The sequence below is a fragment of the Pongo pygmaeus genome, chromosome 6 (assembly GCF_028885625.2).
Source record: "Pongo pygmaeus isolate AG05252 chromosome 6, NHGRI_mPonPyg2-v2.0_pri, whole genome shotgun sequence".
Classification (NCBI taxonomy): Eukaryota; Metazoa; Chordata; class Mammalia; order Primates; family Hominidae; genus Pongo; species Pongo pygmaeus.
The window spans coordinates 1,562,905-1,584,016 of NC_072379.2; the positions used below are offsets into that span (position 1 = coordinate 1,562,905).

At 62.7% G+C, this 21,112-nt stretch overlaps 1 protein-coding gene across 3 annotated transcripts; it reads right to left on the reverse strand.

Annotated features, from left to right (window-relative positions):
- Positions 1 to 950: 950 nt before the first annotated feature.
- Positions 951 to 20,250, reverse strand: TMEM184A (transmembrane protein 184A). Of its 3 annotated transcripts, XM_054495474.1 has the most exons (10): positions 20,087 to 20,250; positions 11,924 to 12,142; positions 7,843 to 8,008; positions 7,329 to 7,419; positions 7,147 to 7,222; positions 6,875 to 6,966; positions 6,568 to 6,625; positions 5,526 to 5,695; positions 4,368 to 4,565; positions 951 to 3,797 (listed from the first exon to the last, which is right to left on the reverse strand). In XM_054495474.1, the coding sequence occupies exons 2-10, from the start codon at positions 12,140 to 12,142 to the stop codon at positions 3,542 to 3,544; spliced, it is 1,326 nt and encodes a 441-aa protein (XP_054351449.1). In that variant the 5' UTR covers positions 20,087 to 20,250; the 3' UTR covers positions 951 to 3,541. The 3 variants fall into 3 exon arrangements, with proteins under 3 accessions (XP_054351449.1, XP_054351450.1, XP_054351451.1); XM_054495475.2 differs by lacking the exons at positions 6,568 to 6,625; positions 20,087 to 20,250 and adding an exon at positions 12,717 to 12,813; XM_054495476.2 differs by lacking the exons at positions 6,568 to 6,625; positions 6,875 to 6,966; positions 20,087 to 20,250 and adding an exon at positions 12,717 to 12,813.
- Between the last annotated feature and the right edge of the window lie 862 nt (positions 20,251 to 21,112).

Here is a 21,112-nt window from a genome sequence, read left to right on the forward strand (position 1 = left end):
CCCCATTTTCCGGGAGACCTCTTGCCCAGCTTTGCTGGACTCTCAGAGGAACCTGCAGGAAGCTGTGAGCAAGACAGGGTCTGTCTGGGAGCAGAGAGCAAAGCGCCCCTGCACAGTGGCCGGAAGCCCATGGACTCCGAAAAGCCACGGGCCTGCCCACATGCCGTCCCCACCCCGCCCGGCCTTCCGGGGAGAGCAGCCCCTGCCCACCCATCCCCGTTTTTGGGGCTGAGCTGACCGAGGTGTGAATGCCGTTCAGCGCTGGACCACGCAGGGTGAAATCCCAACTCGAGTTTTTTGAGACAGGATCTTGCTCTGTCACCCAGGCTGGAGTGCAGGGGCGCGATCACAGCTCACTGCAGCCTCGACCTCCCAGGCTCAAGCAATCCTCCCATCTCAGCCTCCTGAGTAGCTGGGACCACCGGCACGCACCACCACGCCCAGCTAATTTTTGTATTTTTTTTTTTTTTGTAGAGATGGGGTTTTACCATGTTGCCCAGGCTGGTCTCAGACTCCTGGGCTCAAGCAATCCACTCGCCTTGGCCTCCCCAAGTGCTGGAATTACAGGCGTGAGCCACTGCACCCGATCATAATCCCAACTCTCAGCATCTGTGTGGCCTGGGGCCAGTTCCCTCCTTCCCAGCCTCGCTTCCTGTGAGTTGGGTGTGGAGGTGAGTGTGCAGCAGCCGGCACATGGTGCAGTGAGTGCTGAATCTGTGCTGGGGCCACGGCAGCCCCAGCTTGTCACTAGCAATGGCAGGGATGGCACTTTCCCCAGCTAAGTCAGACCTCCCTGCAGCCCACCCTGCGGCCCTGGGCCCAGCCTGCTCCTCCTCGGGGAGCTGACGGGTGTGAGTTGAGGGCACAGAGCCCCGGCCCTGTGTGGGGCTCCTGGAGGCCGTGGACAGACGGGGAAGCTGTGAAAGGAGACGCCGCCCCGCCCGGCCAAGCAGCCTGCACCCGGGCCAGGCCAGGGCCCCCAGAGCTTCCACCCTTTCTTGTGGATGCTGGGGATTTTCAGCTGGACCATCTCCCAGACGAGGACACTGAGGCCAGGAGAGGCTAGAGAGCTTGGCAGGTGCGCTGGGCCCAGACACGCGGCTCCTGCCTGCCTCGCGGCCCGCTCCTCTGTCGGGGCCTGTCACCGGGAAACCTCTTTTTCAACAGCGATGATGACACTGGAACCAAGCTGGTCTCCGTCCCTCCTGCTCACATGCGCCCACACTCCCTCTCGAGGCAGGTTGAGCCCCGGCCTGGACTGCCCCACGCTGCCTTCCGTCCACGCAGAGCGGGCTCGGCCCTCAGGGCTTTCCTTCAAGCCGTGTTGGAAAGAAGCAGAAGCAGCCTCACCCGCGGGGCGGAGGCGGCTGAGGGTCAGGAGGCCGGGAGGAGAGAGGGCCTCTGTGGAGCTGGCTCCCTGGTGTCCAAGTCCCTGCTCTGTGACCTCAGGCAACTTGCTCCATCTCTCTGGGCTCAGTCGCTGTTCCAGCTGGCGTGAGCGCCGAGCATGTCAGTTTCCTGGCACAGTCCTTGGCTGGTCCGAGGGGGCATTTGGGGGAAACTGACTTCTCCCCTGTCCTAAAGCGCAGGCCTGAAGTGTTGCTGACATAGGAGCTCAGCCCCCGACACCTCAGCCTCTGCCGCCCAGAGCCCACACGGTGTCTGGGTCTCCAGAAGGGGAGCCCTCGGCCACGCACCCTCCAAACGCAGATTTGAGCAACTCGATCCCTAACAGGACAGCCTTCCCCATGGCAAGGGCAGAGCAGGCCTAGAGCCCGGCCAGTGCCCCCAGCCTCCAGAAACTGCCCCTTGGCAGCAGGTCCCTGGGGAGCACCACGCCCCCACCTGCTGACAGAGTGAGACACGGGGGCCGCCTGGTGGGCCTATCTTATCAGGCAACCTGGCTGGGCCCTGCAGACCCACTGGCCTTGGATCCCCATGTCCTCAGCCCAGAAAGCAAGAGGCTGGGAGCCGGCTCTCTCTAGCCCAGACCCCACTGGTCTGTGCCCACCCTGCTGAGTCCCTCGGAGACCCCAGGTCCCACTGTTCCCGGTGGCCGTGGCCATGGGTGGGGGCAGCACGGGTGGGAGCCACGGTCTGGGGGTGGTGCCCACTAGGCCTTCCTGTCTGCTCTCCATGCCCAGTGCCTGAGCCCCCCAGGCCTTGCCCACTTCTGCTGCCTCTGCCTCAGCCCCCACCCAACCTGTGCTGCGGGCCCCAGACACACAGAACCGACTGCCACCTGTAGGCCAGGTCACCATACTGTCCCCTGACGGGCCCTGGGCCTGGGGGGCACCCTGCAGTGACACCCCTCACCCTGGGCCAGTGTGTGTCCTCCCAGAAGCCCCCTTAGTCCCTGGGCAGCTACTGTTCTCGCCGCCAGGATTTCCAAGGCCACTTGGGTGCCTCCGGCTTCCTGAGGGCAGGGCACGTGTCTGAGGCTCAGCTCCTCAAACCCAGGGCCGCACCTGGCACGTGGAGGAAGAAGAGAAGGGGAGGAGGCAGGTGCCCAGGTGGGAGCCCCCTCTGTGCCCCCTAGGAGTGTCCCCCCCACCAGGTACTCAGGGCCCTGCCCTCGTGGACTTGTCCGCTCGCCGTGGGTGGGGCTGGCACAAGGCCCATTTTGGAGGAAGTAGAGGCTCCCGGGAGAAAGGCGGCGGCTGTGATCGCACAGGCCAGGCTCTGCCCTGCACTGCCCTGGACCACGAGGCTGCCCACCCCAGACAGGTGGGACCCCTTTCCCACATGCAGAGCACAGACTCTGAGCAGCAGCCTCCTGTGACCCCCACCGAGTCCTGCTCCTCAGGCTCAGGGCCTGTGGGAACAGAAGCCAAGACCCAGTAGAAAATCCAAGGTGTTTAAATATAAATAAGAGCGATTCCCACACCCCGCCGTGCCGGCCAGCCTCACGGGCACCCGGTGGTTCCGCGACCCATCCCAGGCACACACTCCCCTGGGTGGGTGCCTGGCCAGGGCTCCCCTGTGGCTGGTGTGTGGAGACACGTGGGCCCTTCTCCACGTGCCCACAACCTCCGCAGCAGGCTCCGAGGAGGCCCAGCCCCGTCCAGCCTGTGTGGACCCCGCCGGCCTGCGGCGCCCGGAGCTGCTGACTGTGTCACAGCCGGGCTGCCCAGCACCCCGGCGCCCCTCCCTCTAGCTGCCCAGCCTGGGATCCATCCTCTGTCTGTCTCCTGAGCCAGGGAGTCTGACCCACTCACAGCTCCTGTGGGGCCCGTGCAGCCAAGGCCCCGCAGCCACACTCACTCTCTGCCCCACAGTGGCCCCTGGAGGGCTGATGGCCAGGTGATCCCAGGGGGTCCCCAGGCTCTTCCGATTGGCTCAGGTGCCCTCTCCTGGGGCGGCGGGCCCACCTGGGTGCCTGGCAGGGCCATCAGGTGCCCTGACCCCCGGGCTGGACGGAGGATGGGAAGTGGGCTCCGAGGGCCTCACAGGAGGGCTCTCAGGAGAGGCCCCACCTTTGGCAGGAGTTGGTGGGTGAGGGGGCCCTGTTCTTCCCCAGAGGCCTGGGCAGACTGGGTTCCTATAGCACCGGCAGCCCAGGCCCCCCTACAGGTCCTCCGAGGGGATCAGCATCCGCTTCTCCAGGCTCCGGCTCTTCCTGCTCCCGCCGGAGCCGCTGCCGGGGTGGGTGCCGGGCCTGGGCGCCTCGTGCGTGGCCTGCTGCGTGTAGTGCTGGTAGGCGGGGGAGAAGTTGTGGATGGCGTCCTGCACGATGTCCTGGGGGCTCACTGTCTCCCTGATGCCGCTGGAGATGCTCTGCATGGGTGCCGGTGGGGCTGGGGGAGGGCAGCGTATGAGCCCCACCGTCCCCCCTGCACTCCAGCCCCCCAGACAAGCCTCCTCAGCCCCCCCTCCCAAGATGCCCAGAGCTGTAGTCCCCGCGTGTCCAGGTCTGGCCTCGGCCAGTGGAGGGTGACCCCAGACCCCGGGCCCCAGCCCAGCTTGCTCCACCCAGCACCGGCCCTGTCCCTGGCCAGACCCCTGCCAAGGACCACATCCCCTAGAGCTTCCGAGGGGCTCCAAGCAGCGGAGTACGCCTTTGGCTGGCCTTGGGTGGGCACCCTGGTCTCTCCACGAGACTGATGAGAAGCCAGGCAGGCCACAGGCTGTCCCCGCCCTAATGGGGGGTGTGCCTGGCAGGGGACACCTATCCCCCATCACCATCGGGGTCCGGGACCGCCTGGACCCCACACAGCCCAGGTGCCTGTCTGGAGCCGGATGCCCTTTGCCCGTCTCCCTGCCCAGCGAGCTGGCATTCCTGGGCCTCAAGAATGGCACGGACACAGACTCGGTGCCCGGGGCAGGGCTGTGCGCTCCGGGTGCCCCGGCTGGAAGGCAGGGTGTACCTGGTGAGTTCTCCTTCTTCTCTGCATACACCTGGCAGGGGAAGGCATAGCGCAGGGCCACGGAGGCGAACAGCATCTCCACGCAGATGATGAAGTTCTGGTAGCCAGCGGCCAGTGTGCCAGCCCCCAGCTTGTTCCCGCTGCTGGTCTCCACCTCTGGGATGACCCCGCACCGCTCCAGGACAGCCAGCAGCAGCCCTGCGGACGTCACGGCCGCTCAGCCCCAGCCCCAGACGGGCTCTGCAGGGGAGGAAGAGGCCCTGGACCCCGCAGTGGCTCCTCTGACAGGCGCTGTGACCCCATCTGTGTGGTCTCGTCCCACCCCAGGAGACTGAGGTTCAGGGGGGCAGGGCGCCTCCAAAGTCAGGGGTCCTGAACCCCCCAGAGGCTCCTCTGACGGGTGCTGTGACCGTCCGTGTGGTCTTGTCCCACCGGGAGACTGAGGTTCAGGGGGGCAGGGCGCCTCCAAAGTCGGGGAGGTCTCAGCACAGCAGGTGTTCAGGAGCTCTCCCGGGCCTGCCCTGCCGCTCCAGCCCCAGATCCTGGGCCCATGCCCTGTCTGGTGGCCATCCTCCTCTGCCAAGGTGGGCTGTGAGTGCCCTGGCCTGGCCCAGGGCCCAGTGGGGACCGGGACTCAGGAAACGCCAGTGTGGCCTCTGTGCAACCTCTCTCCACCGACCGTGGGGCCAGACCTGCTGGCGGGACCTCCCCACTCCCCCGTGCTGGCGGGACCTCTCCACTCCCCCGTGGTGCTGGCGGGACCTCCCGACTCCCCCGTGCTGGCGGGACCTCCCCACTCCCCCGTGCTGGCGGGACCTCCCGACTCCCCCGTGCTGGCGGGACCTCCCGACTCCCCCGTGCTGGCGGGACCTCCCCACTCCCCCGTGGTGCTGGCGGGACCTCCCCACTCCCCCGTGGTGCTGGCGGGACCTCTCCACTCCCCCGTGGTGCTGGCGGGACCTCCCGAATCCCCCGTGCTGGCGGGACCTCCCCACTCCCCCGTGCCCGCAGGTTCTACCCTGGCTTCCAGCTGACCTGTGCTGCAGCTGGAGAAACTGAAGCACGTGGGGGCTAGGGAAGGGGGCGTGAGGTGACCCCAGGCTCACTGGACTGCAGCCCCCACCTCGGTAGCACCCCTGCCCCACCTGCCCCACACACCTTGCCAGAACGACAGGAAGATGACGGCTTTGATGGTGAGGAACTTGAGGACGGGCTGGAAGGGCCGCAGGAGCTCCCTGGTGGTGAAGTAGAAGAGGAACAGGGCGTAGAGGGCGAGGCTGACGGAGGCGTTGTAGATGAGGGTCACATAGAGATAGCCGCTGCGGACACTGGGACAGACGGGGGCTGTGGTCAGGGCGGTCCCACGACCCCGCCACCGTCCCCACCCTAGAGCCGCCGTCGCCGCACCCTTGGCCTGGCCCCCACCCTGAGCTTGGCAGCATGGGCCCTGCAGGGATCCTGCCCAGATCTGATCCTCACTCCAGGGCCTGCAGGAGAGCGTGGGGAGCTGGGGGTGGCTGGGGGGCCTATGCAGGGGTAGGGCAGGGACATGTGGCCGTTCTCCCTCCCGGCCCTGCTCCTCCTCGTCCCAGGATCCCGTCCTCTGCTCAGGCAGCATCCAGGCTGCCTCTGTCGGAACGCTGCCTCCCAACCCCGTCCACCCGGCCACTGCCTGAAGATCCTCTGTGTGGTGGACACACAGGTGTCGTTCCCGTGTGAGTGTGTGCACATAGGTGTGTGTGCATGTATGTCATGTGCGCACATATTTCATTGTGTATGCACATATTGCGTGGGGTTCATTGTGCACATATTGGGGTTCATTGTGTGTGCACATATTGCGTGCATGTGTACATACGTGTGTGGTTGTGGTGTGTGCATGGTTTGCGCATGTGCTGTGTGCATGTGTGAACATGTGATGCACGTGTATGATGCGTGTGCACAGGTGACAGCCCATGTGTCCACGTGTGTGAGCATGTGTGTGGCACTGGTGAGCATGTGTGTGGACCTTGGCAGAGGCCCTCCCTGTGTCGGGTGGCTGCCTGTCTGCTCAGCCAACAGGTCGGGGTGGACCTGGGTCCCCTTGCCCCAGGTGCCCTTAATATCAAGAGTGCTCAAGGCTGGGCGGGGGCTGGGGCCGTCACTGCCTGGCCAGAAGCCCTGGGGTCCTCGGCACAGACGCTGGCACAGACGCTAGACTCACCCCGGCCGTGTCCTGTGAGGGGAGGTCCAGGCCCCCGGCCTTGGCAGGCACCGAGGTCCTTGTGGAGAGGAAGTGGGTACCTGTCTTGGGCGGGGTCCCTAGCCTAGCTGGACGCCAAGCCCTCCTCGTTGGGCTCCACTGCCGGGCCCCGGGGGACCCAGTGCCCATCTCATGCCAGGCGCCCCCACAGCTCCTGCCTTACTTGAGCCCAGCTGGGTGCCAAGTCCGCCTTGTTGGGCCCCACTCCTGGGCCCCGGGGGACCCAGTGCCCACCTCATGCCAGGCGCCCCCGCAGCTCCCGCCTTACTTGAAGTCCCCATCGTGGTATTTGCCGAATGCCTGGAGGATGATGGTGGTGACGGCCATGACGGGCTTCACCAGGCAGAACTGCAGAGTGGCCTGGGGGCGACGGCACCCGGTGGGCCTGGGGCCAGGTCCCCCAGGGGCCCAGGAACGGGGGTTGGGACAGCCCGCAGTGAGCAGCCCCCCGACACTGGGTGGGGTGGCGCTGGGCCAGCCAGGGCCCCCGAAGGGGCTTGGGTGGGCGGAGGGCAGGCAGGGCTGGGTGGGCCCCCTCACCTGCTTGCAGAAGCGCAGAAACCCGATGGAGTAGGTCATGCCCCGGAGGCAGCAGGTGCCGTAGAAGCAGCTGGACCTGCGGAGGACGTCCCTGAGCCGGTGTGGGAGAACGCAGCCCCAGCGCCGCCGGGCTCCCCGTCCCAGGTGTGTGGTGTGTGGGGGCTCTGGGGTGACGGGCTTACTTGATAGGTTTGCCACGAATCTCAGCCATGATGGCGCCCTCGCCTCCCAGGTACTGGAAACACAGGCTCAGGAAGCTGTAAATGACAAAGGCTGCAGGGAGCACAGAGGGGGACCAGCCGTGAGCCCTGAGCTGCACTGGGACCCCATGGCGCCCATCTCACCAGGAGAGGAGGAGGCTCGGGAGTGGCCAGGCCCGGCAGGCCACACAGCAAGAGGCTCCTGATGAGCCCCATCCCCAGCGGGGCAGCCTGAGAGGGTCAGGGCGCTCCATCAGGGCCCCGCTTTCACCCCAGGCCAGGGTAGGTCCACCGAGCCCGTCTCACGGAGGCTGTGGGGTCGGTCATGTGTTCCAGGCCTGCCAGCACCGCTAACCCTGACTATCCTGGCAGCCCCTCTGACAGGGGCCCCGAGAGTGGGGTGCTCTGCGGGCTGGCCATGGAAGTGCGTCTGTGCATGCAGGGCCCAGGGAGTCTCTCCCTCCGCTCCCCCGACCTGACGTGGCCCGGGGCCCACCTTCGTAGCAGTCCCGCACAGAGTCAAAATAGACGTAGTACTGGTGGTCTCCCAGGAGGAGGAGGCTGAGCCAGGAGTCGAAGGCGTAGATGGGCACGATGAGGAGCAGGCGGATGATGTAACGTTGCTCCTGTGGCACGGTGTAGGAGCTCAGGTGCAGGTAGATCTGGGTGCAGGAAGGTTCGGGTGAGAGCCGGGTCCACCTGGTACCCCTGCACCAGCCCAGGTGAGCTGGGAAGGAGGTGGGGGTGGGTGTAGGCCACCAGGCACCTTCTATGTTTGCATTTTCTAGTTTTCTACAATGGGCATCCTTATTACAATTAGAGAAAATAAATTGTTTGCCTATTGTAATTAGATAAATACTTTTATACGTATTTACTATAGAAGTACATATAAGTATGAATATATATGTTAAATACATATTTCTGATTACAACTAAAAATAATACACATTTTAAGAATTCACTTTTTATGGCCGGGCGCAGTGGCTCACGCCTGTACTCCCAGCACTTTTGGAGGCCGAGGTGGGTGGATCATTTGAGGAAAAGAGTTCAAGATCAGCCTGGCCAACATGGTGAAACACAGTCTCTACTAAATATACAAAAATTAGCCAGGTGTGGTGGCACGCGCCTGTAATCCCAGCTACTCGAGAGGCTGAGGCAGGAGAATCGCTTGAGCCTGGGAGGTGAAGATTGCGGTGAACCAAGATTGCGCCACTGCACTCCAGTCTGGGTGACAGAGCGAGACCCTGTCTCAAAAAAATATACATTTTTTTGAGAAATATGGTCTCGCTCTGTTGCCCAGGTTTTTTTTTGAGACAGGGTCTTGCTCTGTCGCCCAGACTGGAGTGCAGTGGTACAGTCATGGCTCACTGCAGCCTTGAACTCCCGGGCTCGAGTGATCTGCCTACTTCAGCCTGCTGAGTATTGGGACTACAGGTGTGCACCACCTTGCCTGGCTAATTTTTGTATTTTTTGTACAGACAGGGTCTCACTGTGTTGCCCAGGCTGGTCTCAAAGTCCTAGGCTCAAGTGATCCTCCTGCCTCCCTCTCCCAAAGTGCTGGGAGTACAGGCGTGAGCCACTGCACCTGGCCTAAAATTTATTTTTTAAATTGGCAAATCAAAATTGTATGCATTTACAGTGTGCCTCGTGATGTCTGATATGTGTGTTCGTGGGGAATGGCTGAGTCAAACCCATTAACATCTCCATTATCTCCCATACTTAGCATTTCTTTGCAGGGAGAACATGTAAAATGTACTCTCTTAGCAATTTTCAAGCATAGAATACATTGTTATTTATAATAGTCACCATGTTGTACAATAGATTTTTTTTTTTTTTCTGAATAAGTTCCTTGGGCATGAGTGAGGGTCCTGTTTGTTCTTAGCCTGGGAATGGGAATGCTCAGTAATTCCTTCATTCAGCAGGCATTTTGGGAGCCCAGCTAAGTGTCCCACCTGGGGGACAGAGAGGGGACATGTCTTGGTCCTGGGCTGGGCAGACTTTCAGAAGGCACATTGGCTTTTGCTGTGGGGACATCCAAAGGATGTGCATCCTTTGATTCCTAAGAATTTGTCCCTCCCTAGGGGCCGGGCATGGTGGCCCACGCCTGTAATCTTAGCACTTTGGGAGGCCAAGGTGGGTGGATTGCCTGAGCTCAGGAGTTCGAGACCAGCCTGGCCAACAGGGCGAACTCCATCTCTACTAAAAAATACAAAAATTAGCCAGGCGTGGTGGCGGGCGCCTGTAGTCCCAGCTACTCGGGAGGCTGAGGTGGGCGGACGGCTTAAATCTGGGAGGTGGAGGCTGCAGTGAGCAATGATTGTGCCACTGGACTCCAGTATGGGCCACAGAGTGAGATATTGCCTGAAAGAAAAGCAAGCCTGGGAAAAAATATGGGTGATTATAGTGTTTGCCTTTAAACCTTTCTAGATTTTCCATGTTTTTATTTTTTTTTAATTTTTGATTATTATTTTTCTTTATTGAGACGGAGTCTTGCCCTGTTGCCCAGGCTGGAGTGTAGTGTTGCAATCTCAGCTCACTGAAACCTCCGCCTCCCGGGTTCAAGTGATTCTCCTGCCTCAGCCTCCCAAGTAGCTGGGATTACAGGCGCGCACTACCATGCCTGGCTAATTTTTGTATTTTTAGTAGAGACAGAGTTTCCCCCATGTTGGCCAGGCTGGTCTTAAACTCCTGACCTCGGGTGATCTACCCGCCTTGGCCTCCCACAATGCTGGGATTACAGGTGTGAGACACCACGCCCGACCGATTTTCCATGTTTTCTGTGAGGATACAACTCAACTACAGGGTCTTTGAGACAGGGTCAGCTGAACCTGGGAGCTGGGCGCACGGGGGCTCCTGGGGAAGGCCTTCTGGAGGAGGTGCATGTACGGCAGTGGGCGAACAGAGGCTACGTGCACCTGGCTGCTTGGGGTGCAGCTCAGGGAGTTGGGGGAGGTTGGAGGCAGGAACCTCCTTATCAGTCACACGCTCCCCACCGATGTCTGGGAGGGACGGCATGACCAGCCATCAGGAGACCTTTCTGGGGGCTGGCGCTACCTGGCTGGGTGACCTTCACAAGCCACTGTCCTCTCTGGCCTCGGTCCTCCCATGTATAAAGTGAGGGAGATCCAGCCACTCTGTGTCCTGCCTGGGACTCCTCAGTCAAGGGTGACTCTGGCGGTGGGCTCAGGGGTAGGACAGGGCCTGAACTCCAGACCAAGGGGTCTCCATGAGCCCTGTCTTGACTGCGAGGCCCCATGAAGCTGAAACCACACTATAGCCGCGCACACACAGCCTGTTCCCAGGATTATAGCGCAAAGACGGCCTCCTCCGGGAAGCCCTCTCTGATGGCCTTACAGGAAGGGCCTGCCTCGGCACCGCCTCCGCGGCTCTGCACCCTCCAGGCCACACTCATATACGTCTACCTTGGGTTCTGGTTATCTGTTCATAGCTCGCTGCAACCTTGAACTGGGCTCAAGCGATCCTCCCACCTCAGCCTCCCAAGTAGCTGGGACTAACGGTGCAGGCCCCCATGCCCGGCTAATAAGCAGTTAATAAACTGTCACTGAGATGCTGCCTCGGAGGCTTGTGGCCACCGGTGTCCCTGCCTGCCAGTCTCCTGATGGCCCCCTGCCCCGGCTCACCTACAGATCCATTCCCTACACCAGTGCCCCGTGCACCCGGGAAGCAGCTCTGCTCTCAGCCCAGCCCTCCACAGCATTTCTGGGCTCCCAGCACCCCCTGAAAGCCACCTCACCACACTGGGGTCAAGGGTTCTGGACAAACCCCTGCAGCCGCGTGGCCCTCGCAGGCCTGCACACGCACTCCCACCCCACCCCTGCGCACACCGCCCTGGCCTCTCTGTGTATCCGAGGCTCTCAGGAGGGTCCCGTCCCTGACCCCCTGCCCTCTCTGCCCAGCCCTTGCCCTCGGGCACCACTTTTTTCTTGCCCCTGCCTGGCCCTTCCTTGCCACAGCGCCTGGCCACTTCTCTACCTGGGGGCTGTTCTATTCCCACCTGGGGACTGCTCCGGGTCGGGGGCTGTGTGTGGCTTAGGGCTTGGGGAAGTTGCTTCTCGCCCGTCTCTTGCACAGGAGTCCCAGTCCCTCTAGCCAAGCTGTGACCTTTGCTCCCCAGCTCCCTACAGAGCAAAGTCCAACCCCCTGCCAACCTCCCACTAGCCTTCTCCAGGGTGCCACGCCTCTGGAAGGAGAAGGCCCCTTCCCCTTTCCAGCTATGTGAGCCCGGGAAAGACCTCTGGTCTCTCTGAGACTCAGTCTTCTTGTCTGTGAAATGGGACCACACTGCGGACCTCAGTGAGCCGAGTTACCAGCCTGTGAAACAGCCAGGGGTGCCCAGTGGGCGCTCTGCCCTCAGCCTGGCAGAGACCTCCCCATTTTCAGGCCCAGCTCCCACATGCCATGTCCTGGGGAAGCTCATCCCCTCCCCCGTGCCCTGGCCGATCCCACTTCTGACAGCGTCTCTAGCAGCAGCACCCAGGGGGGCTGGGCTGAGCCACGGCCACGTCCTGTGGAGACCAGGGTCCTGAAGGAGGCTCGGGGGAGGGCGGAAGGGCTTACCTGGTGGCAGGTGAGCACCAGGGCAGTCCACACGAAGATCCCTGAGACGCCTCGGGCCAGCGCGGAGGTGAGGAAGAGCCAGGGGTCCCCCTGGGAGCCGTTCCCCATGTGGTCCATCTGCAGCCCAGCTGGCACGGCCGGTGGGGGGCTGGGCTGTGGCCAGGTCAATGACACCAGGGGGACGCCGGCTGTCTCCAGGATCCCTGAGACATTACTCATCTGCAGAGGGAGGGAGGACACACACCGGGAGGAGTAAGGGCAAAGGTACTGGCTCCTGGCAGCAGGAAGCAGCCGGGGAGGGAGGAGACAGTGAGACGGGCGCTGAGGCTGAGCCACCCACCAGGCCGCACCCCCTACACGGACACCAGCACCAGGCCCGGCTCCCTCCCTGCTCCAAGCTCAGCCATCCAAGCTCACCCATCAGCCACCTGCGACCTGAGGGTCCCACCTCAATTCCCCCTTATAAAACCAGCTTCCACCTCCGAGTCTCAGCCTTGCAGGGAGCCTGCTTCTTAGGGGACAAAGACCATCTTCCAGTGGGGCAGAAGAGGGGGAACCCCTGCCACCCTGCCCGCCTGGGAGGTCTGGGGAGCAGGTGCAGACCAGCACTGCCTGCCCCGGCAGGAGGGGGTGTGCAGCCACCCCCATGGGAGGAGCCGGCCCTCACTGGCTCTGGGACCTGCCCACCCGCCTGGGAGCTCGGCTTTGCTGGGTTCTTGGCAGCCCTGGGTGCCTGTTCTTCTGTCTCTCACTAACCTGCTGGGGCCCTGAGTCCACCCTCTCCCACACTCACAGCCCAGTCCAGCCTCTTCATCTCCCTCTGGTCTGCGGTCACAGGGCCCGGCTCTACCTTTGCTGGCAGGAAGCACCTGGCCCAGTCCAGGGAGGCCCAGCCTCCAGGGAAGCCTAGCTGGTCATTCTCATGGCCACGTGGCCCCAACTGGAGGCCCCACTGTGGGTGGGGCAAGGCCAGGATCTGAAGGGCTGTGCCAGGCTGGGGCGGGGCGGCCAGTGCCTCACGTCCCCAGTGGCCCACCTGGGCCCCAGGCTGCAGGCCCGTCCCCTCCTGTCCCCTCCCACGGCTGACACCCTATCCTCCCGGCTGTTTGCTGGGTGGCAGCTGGCTCCCAGGAACCTGTTGGCTGCCTGGCGCCCTCACCTGCCTGTGCCAGACGGCCAGGCAGCTGCCACCCGGTGGGGACAGGTGGGAGAGGTCTGTGGCAGGCCAAGGAGGGCCGGGCTGCAGGAGGAGGGGTGGAGAGCTAATGGTACAGGGGGTGTACCCCTGGGGGGGTGACAGGGGTCCTGAAACGAGGTAGAGGTGGCAGGCACACAGCACTGTGGATATACTTACTGCCACTGAATTGTTCACTTAAACCTGGGTAAATTGATGTTGTGTGAATTTCATCTGAATTAAAAAAAAAAATCCACGCCCCAAGAGATGTGTTGAAAACATTTATGTTTTCTGGGCCAGGCGCAGTGGCTCACGCCTATCATCCCAACACTTTGGGAGCCCAAGGTGGGTGGATCACTTGAGGTCAGGAGTTCGAGACCAGCCTGGCCAACATGGTGAAACCCTGTCTCTACTAAATATACAAAAATTAGCCAGGTGTGGCAGCGTGCACCTGTAATTCCAGCTACTCAAGAGGCTGAGACAGGAGAATCGCTTGAACTCAGAAGGCGGAGGTTGCAGTAAGCTGAGATCACACCACTGCACTCCAGCCTGGGGACAGAGGGAGACTCTGTCTCAAAAAAAAAAAAAAAAAAAAAAGGAAATATTTCTGGTTTTTGTGGATCAAGGCAGGCAGGAGGGGGCGAGTGACAGCCCAGTCCCTGGACCCTTCGGAGTCTGGCAAGGGGTTGGGGGGCCCTGAGGGTCCCTGTCACCCCCATGCAGAGGCCCCTGTGGAAAAAAAACTCACCCACCCCGGCTCCTGGGAGAAGGATGTGGGCCCTCAGCCCATCTCTTGTCCTGTTCTGGTTACGCTTGGGCTCATGCCGCTGGGGCCACCATTGCCAAGTCCTGCTCCATGCCCGCAACGGATCCACGTGCTCCTTGTCCTTCATGTCTCCTACCCTCCCACAGCCCTGGGCATCAGGGCTCAAGGGGTCGAGACTGGAATGACTGGAGCCACTGTTCCCCTTTTATTTTTAATTTATTTATTTTTTGAGACAGAGTCTCGCTCTGTCACCAGGCTGGAGTGCAGTGGTGCAATCTCAGCTCACTGCAACCTCTGCCTCCCGGGTTCAAGTGATTCTCCTGCCTCAGCCTCCTGAGTAGCTGGGATTACAGGCACCCGCCACCACATCTAGCTAATTTTTCTATTTTTAGTAGAGACGGGGTTTCACCACGTTGGCCAGGCTGGGCTCGAACTCCTGACCTCAGGTGATCTGCCCGCCTCGGCCTCCCAAAGTGCTGGGATTACGGGTGTGAGCCACCACGTCCGGCCTGTTCGCCTTTTAGAGATGGGAACGAGGGGCGCATCAACGTGTCCAGCATCCTCGAGGGGTCCGTGAGGGGCCCGGGCTGAGGCCCATCCTTCCCTGGGACACCCTGCCTGCTCTCCCCAACCCCTCCACAGACACTGTCCCTCCAGGGAGGCTCCCTTGTGGGGAACAAGCTCAGGAAGTCGTGCCCAGCTCTCAGGCCCTCCTTGCCTAACCTCCCCATCAGCGCCCACCCGAGCCCGGGCCCAGAGCCACAGCCTGCTCCCCAGGCCGGGACCTTCTGGACCAACCGACCCTGCTCCCGGGTGACTCTGTCCTGCAGCCTCAGGCGTCACTTCTGGAGAGACCATCCCCGCTGTCCCATCACCCTCCTCACTGTGTGTTCGACTCCCGGTCCACCTGTCTGTGTTTGCTGCTGGTCCTCCCTCGGCGGGAGCTGCCAGAGCCTAGAGCGGTGCCCTGTCCATGCTCGGGGCACGGCGGTGGTGGGGTAGGGGCTGTCATGCTGAGGCGGTGGCCCTGTGGGCTAAGGTCTCCCCTTGGCCAGGCAGGGGTGCTGGAAAGCGGTCCCCAACTTCCGTCCAGCTGCATTCCCGCTGCAGCCACAGGTACTCCCGCCAGCCTCCCACCCAGCCCGCAGAGCCCCAGGCAGTTGGCTCAGCGCGTGCGGATGTCGCCCTCTGGCTGTTAAGTGTTGGGATCACGGTCACGGACAACTATGAAGTGACGATGGCTGGGGGCCCGTTTGAAGGGTGAAGACTTTGGTGCCTGGGCATGTGCAGAGCTGGAAGGGACCATGAATCCCCTCATCCAACTCGCTTATGCTACAGGCAGGGAAACTGAGGCCCCAACCCCTGCTTGATTTGTGTCCGGCCCCCAGCACAGGATGAAGCCTCAGGCCCCTCCCTGGGCTGATGGTGGGAATGGCTGTGCAGACAGCAGGAAGCACTGTGGCTAGATGTCAGCAGGACCTTTCTGGCGGGAGCCACCAGAGCCAGGCTTCTGGGAGGGCTCTGGCTTTGGGGAGGCTCAGGGCTTGAGCCCCGGACACAGATCAAGGGACCTCCAAAGCTCTGCCTTCCGCCAGAGGCAGATCCTCTGTGGAAAAAGGTGGGGTTTTCTCACAAGGCCAGCTGGGCACTGGACAGAGAGGCCTGCTGATCTCCTCAGCCCACAGCTGTCCCAGCGGGGAGTGTGGGTGCAGGGTCTTTTTTTTTTTTTTTTGAGACAGAGTCTTGCTCTGTTGCCCAGGCTGGAGTGCAGTGGTGCGATCTCAGCTAACTGCAAGCTCCGCCTCCCCGGTTCACGCCATTTTCCTGCCTCAGCGTCCCAAGTAGCTGAGACTACAGGCGCCCGCCACCACACCCGGCTAATTTTTGTATTTTTGGTAGAGACGGGGTTTCACCGTGTTAGCCAGGATGGTCTCGATCTCCTGACCTCGTGATCTGCCCACCTCAGCCTCCCAAAGTGCTGGGATTAGAGGCGTGAGCCACCGAGCCCGGCCAGGTGCAGGGTCTCTGGTGTCAACCTGAGCTGGTTCATGGCTCCTGAGGGTCCCTGATCCTTAGAAGCCCCTTCAGTCAGGGCTTCCTCCTGCCCTGATGGTGGGGGGCAGGTCCAGCGTGGCTCCGGGTTGTTCTCACAGCCACCCTTCCCTAGCATGTTCTTGTTTAGCCACTGCCTCTAGGAAGGCGTCCCGAGAGCCCGGGCTCTGGCCCCTAAGCCCAGAGCTCCAGGTGCTCTTGCACACTCGAGGAAATGACTTTTCCTTATCAGGCAGCCTTGGCTGTATCCCTTCTCCCCAGCACTGGGCCTTGCAGGCCTTTTATAAACCTGAGGCTCTGAAAAGAGAGGAGGCCTCTGCCATCTCCACCCACCCTTCCTTCTCCAGCTTTCTGACCACGTCACTCTCAGAGGTGGCCTCGGCCCTTGGCCCTTTGTCTTGCCCATGGCCTCGGCCAACTTGGCAGGCGCCTTTGCCTCTTGGAGCCTCTGTTTTCTCATCTGTAAAGTGGGTTTGCTCCAAGGCCTGGCCAAAGCAGGATTTGATCCATGCTGGTCTGCCTGCCCATCTTCTGGGTCACACTCCCCACTGGCCTGCCTGTCCCCGCCCCTGCTGTCCCAACCCTGGTCCCAGCCCTGGCCCTACCTTTGCTGTACCCACCACAGCTCTCTCTCCATCACCTGCTCCTCGTCTCCTGGGCGACACTCCCCAACCAGCCTGCCTCTGTCCCCATCCCTGCTGTCCCCACCCCAGCTCTCTCTCCATCACCTGCTCCTCGTCTCCTGGGCCACGCTCTCCACCTGGCCTGCCTCTGTCCCTACCCCAGCTCTCTCTCCATCACCTGCTCCTCGTCTCCTGGGCCACACTCCCCAACCAGCCTGCCTCTGTCCCCATCCCTGCTGTCCCCACCCCAGCTCTGTCTCCATCACATCTGCCTCTTTTGTCCCCACATCCAGGCAGGCCCAGGCACTACCAGGGTTTCTTCCAAATCCCTGCCCGAGGTGCCCGATCATTCAGCAAAGCGAACACTCAGAGTTCTTGGGTGTGAACTCCAGCCCTGCCATTCCCCTGTGTGCGCCCCTCAGCCTCCACGTCCCCACCTGGAAAATGGGAGCAGTAATGCCTGCCCTGCGAGGCTGCTGAGTGGACACAGTGAGGCCCACAACGTGTGCACACCGTGCTGAATGGCCACTGGCTTCCCTCTCTCCCCTACCCAGTGACCACCTGCCCGGACATGTGAGTCCTCCCATTCCTGAGCCCCTGGGATGGGTCTGGCCCTCACCCGCCTGGCTCTCAGCTGGTTCTGGCCCTGCCAGTGTCTGTGGGTGTCTCCAGGGTCTCCCCAGCGGGTTCCAAGTCTCTCTGAGCCCTGCAGTGCAGCCCCCATCTCCCTCCCCTGCCCCCGCCCAGGCCTGGTCCATTCTGGGCACACTGAGAGACACCCTGGGTGAGAAAGGGTCCCACGGAACAGCCAGTCCTCTTCCTCCTCCCCAGGGAGGACGCCGGCCCCAAGTCCCACAGGGAGTTTATGGGGGGCCTGGCTGGAGCCCCTCTGCACCCTGCTGCCTCCAGGCACCCCACAAATGCTGGTGGATCGCTTAGTTCTGACCCCCTTCCACTCCACGTGGTTCTGAGATGCCACTGAAGTAATTCCTTGAAGAGGGTCACACAGCCCCGAAGGGGACAAGTGGGGATGGGACCCCGAATCTGAGGCCTTGCGTCTCCCTTACCCCCACCTGTCTCCATCAGGGCCGGCCCTGCCGTGAGGGGCCTCTGCCTGGTGGGTATCCAGAGCCTGCACAGAGGCTGGACCACCGTTCCCAAGCCTCACGGCAGCTCCCCAGGCAGGGACTTGCCTCAGCCCCCAGCAGGTAGGGCAGAGCCAGACCAGGGCTTGGGGTCCCATGTCCCCCTCGGCCTGCAGCTGATACGTGCCCGGGTCTGGAGGTGAGGGGTCAGGACTGGCCAAGGCCTTCACGTCCCCGAAGCAGAACCCATACTCCTGTCCCACGGCCAGGCGGGCAGACCCCATGGCACTGCCCGGAGAACCTGGCTCCCCAAGAGGAAGCGGGTCTTGGCTGAGGGCCCCTCACTCCTCCAGCCTGGTCAGCCACCGCTGGCTTTAATGAAGGGGAGGCGCCCTGCGGGGAGGTGCCCTGCGGGGAGGTGCGGACCCCCTCCCACTACCCGTGGGGGCTGCGGGGCCTTTATGGAGAGTGGGCCGGGCTTTTGCTGCTGACTCTGTTCAGGGATGAACACAGGTCCCTGCTGTGGTGCAGGACCTGGGACCCCCCTACACTTTGCCTTGCCCTGGGGTCTGGGGAGGGCTGGTCTCCACATGGCCCTCCCAGCCTCCGGCGCAGGACCTCATGCCAGGGTGCGGCCCGTGTCATGCCCGGGAGGCTCATGGTGCATTGCTGCCCCTGGCCCAGAGCAAGAAAGAGAGTGGGAGGAGCCGGATGCGCCAGCTCGGGCACCGTGGACCAAGGGTGCTGGTCTGGGGATGTCATGAGCGGGGCCTGGTCCCCACGGAGGAGCAGTTGGGAGGTTGACCGCTCTGCCACCTGCTCACAGGGCTGCCGGCTGATCGAGGCCTCACCCAGTGCTGGTGTCACAGCCTCTGCGTCCAGTCACAGGAGGCGGCAGGGCTGGCTGGGCCTGATTTTTCTGGCGGGGGCGGGACACTGACCAAGCCCATTGCAGGACAGACCTGTCTGCCCAGATCCAGGCGACGGGGCCCTCTGACCATTGTTCACTGTGTCCAGGTGCCCGGAGCTGTGGGGAGGCCGAGAAGCTGCCCAGCCAGTCCCACACCCTGGCCCTGGCACAGCTACCTCCTGCCCTCATGAGAAACCCAGCTGAGGGTCCATGAGCTGCTGCCTGGTTCCAGGCCGACCGCCCTGCTAGTACCCACCCCGACCCCCTGCCTGCTCGTCTCTCTGCAGATGTGGACAGGCAAGGTGTACCCCCTGCCTGCCTCCTTCGCTGCTGGGTGGAACTCGGGGCTCCCGGGAGCCGCCTCCTCAGGGCTGGCTCATTCAGTGTCCCAGGCTGAGATGCACACCAGAGGGATGAGGTGACCGGTGGGCACGCATCTTGGACACCCGGCTTCCCAGGCCTGCCCCACCCAGTCCTGCGGCCCTCCCCTGGGGGCCCTGACCAGCAGTTCACCAAGGCAGCAGCCCCGGGTGTGAGCAGGGGGTGACAGGGATGGGGCTCCACATCCTCCCAGCTCTGCTTCTGGGATTCCCCCGGCTCCTGTCCATGGGCACGGCCTCCTGGGAGCTGAGTGGGGCGGGCAGGCAGCATGGCCTCTTGGTGATCCACATGTCCCTCCTCATTGGGGCTGGGGAGCAGCCCCCACAGCCAGGAGGAGCAGGCCCTGGGCCAGATGCCACAAGCTGGGGCCTGGCTCTGGCTGTGTACGGTGTCTGTGACCTCAGGCAGAGCCTGTGCCAGCCTGTGCCTGTCTCCACCGGCACGAGCTATGCGGCAGGTCAGGGAGGCCAGGCCAGGGCCTCAGGTTGGCCTCCCTGTCATCTGCCCTTCTAGGGACACAGGCTGTTGCATGGGAGAGCCAGCCTGGCCAGGCCCTGGGACTCAGCCCCACTGTCTCAGCTGGCCTGGCGACCTGGCAGGCAGGTGCAGCATAGGGGGGCCCTTGCCTCAGCTTCTGACTCTCGAGCAATTCTGTTTTGCCTGAGCCCATCAGCCCCAGATCCCGGGGCGGGGCCGTCCCAAGGATCTGCTCTCTTCCTCCCATAGGTCTCCCGTCCTGTCCTCCGGGGCCCAGCCCCCACCTCCCTGCTGCTGTCCCTGGTCCCTCTGTTGCTCCCATCCCCAGAAAGTCACCCAGAGCCTGCCTGTACTTGCCTTCACCTGAGGGAGCTGCCAGCCCTGGGCGTGTACGGGTCGGGGGCACCCTTTCATCTGGAGCCAGGGTGGGGGGTGCTGGTCTGGCCTGGACTTGCCAGGCTGGCTGGAGACCCTGTTTGGTGTCCAGGTGCCGTCCTGGGGCCCAGCGTCTGAGGTGGAGGTGAAGCTTAGGGGTTGGGGGACTATGATTCTCAGAATTTCAAGGTATGTTTTTTTTTCCGGGAGCCCCCCACCCCATTGAAGTGCAGGGGCTCAGCCTGGACACCACACCCCTCTGGTATGCACCCCCTCCCCCCCACACACACACTCTCGCACTCCACACCCACGCAGCTCACCTCTCTGGCGGCGCTCAGCCTGTCAGGCAGGTTGGCTGCAGGTCTCTGGGCCTGAGAGGGGCGGCCAAGACGGGGTGGGCCCGAAGCTCGGCCCCTGGCCTCCTGGCCTCTGCTGCCCCTTCCTCAGAGTGGCGGGCAGCCTGGGTCCCTGAGAGATGATTGCTCCCGAGCAGTGGCCTCTCCCCAGACCCAGGAACTCCTCCCAGCCCCACCCCCACGCCACCCAGTCGGCCCTACCTGCCCAGGTACAGCTGGCACAGACCACACCCTCCACCTTCCCCCCTGCCCGGATTCTGGGACCCATGTCTGTCCACGTGCCACCCCTGCCTCCTGCCGTCCCAGCGGGTGTGAGCCCGGACCAATCTCCCTGTCCAGTGGATTTCAGACGTGGGACCACACGTGGGCTGGGGTCCCAATGCCCCTTCACGAGTGACGCAGCCACTGCCTCCCCTTCTTTGGCCCCCTCACCCCTGAAAAGTCCCATTCGGGAGCCTGAGGGTGTTGGGACATAGATCACCACCAAGCTCTGCCCCTGCCCAAGCATGCCTGCTACCCAGGTGATTGGAACGTGAGATGCACGCACGAGCTCCCGTGGGCCTGGAAGGTTGAGTCTCCCACCCAGGTGGGGCAGGACGAGCCCCCGTTTGATGGGGGAAGCTGAGTCAGGAGCTGCAAGCCCCTGGCTAATGGGTGGGGGGCAGGGCTGGAGTTGCGGTTTGTTCCCCCTTCCTGGGCTAAACCTTGGGCGGGGATCATTGTGCATGGCCCTGGACCTCCATCTTCCCTCCTGCGAAGTGGCCTCCACGGCGCTTCCCCTCCTGGGTGGTCGGGGTGAGGTCAGACGGACAGAGCAGGTGCGTGTCCCAAGTCCTGCCTGTGAGTTCCATGGAATCCTGCTTAGGAACAGCACTGCTGGCTTCCCTTTCCTTGGAGACCCCTCCCTCCCTCCCCCGCCTTTCCTTCCAGATCCAGTGCCCCCTCCCGTCCTGTGTCCTAAGTTGAGCCCAGCCAGGGGCAGCTGACCTC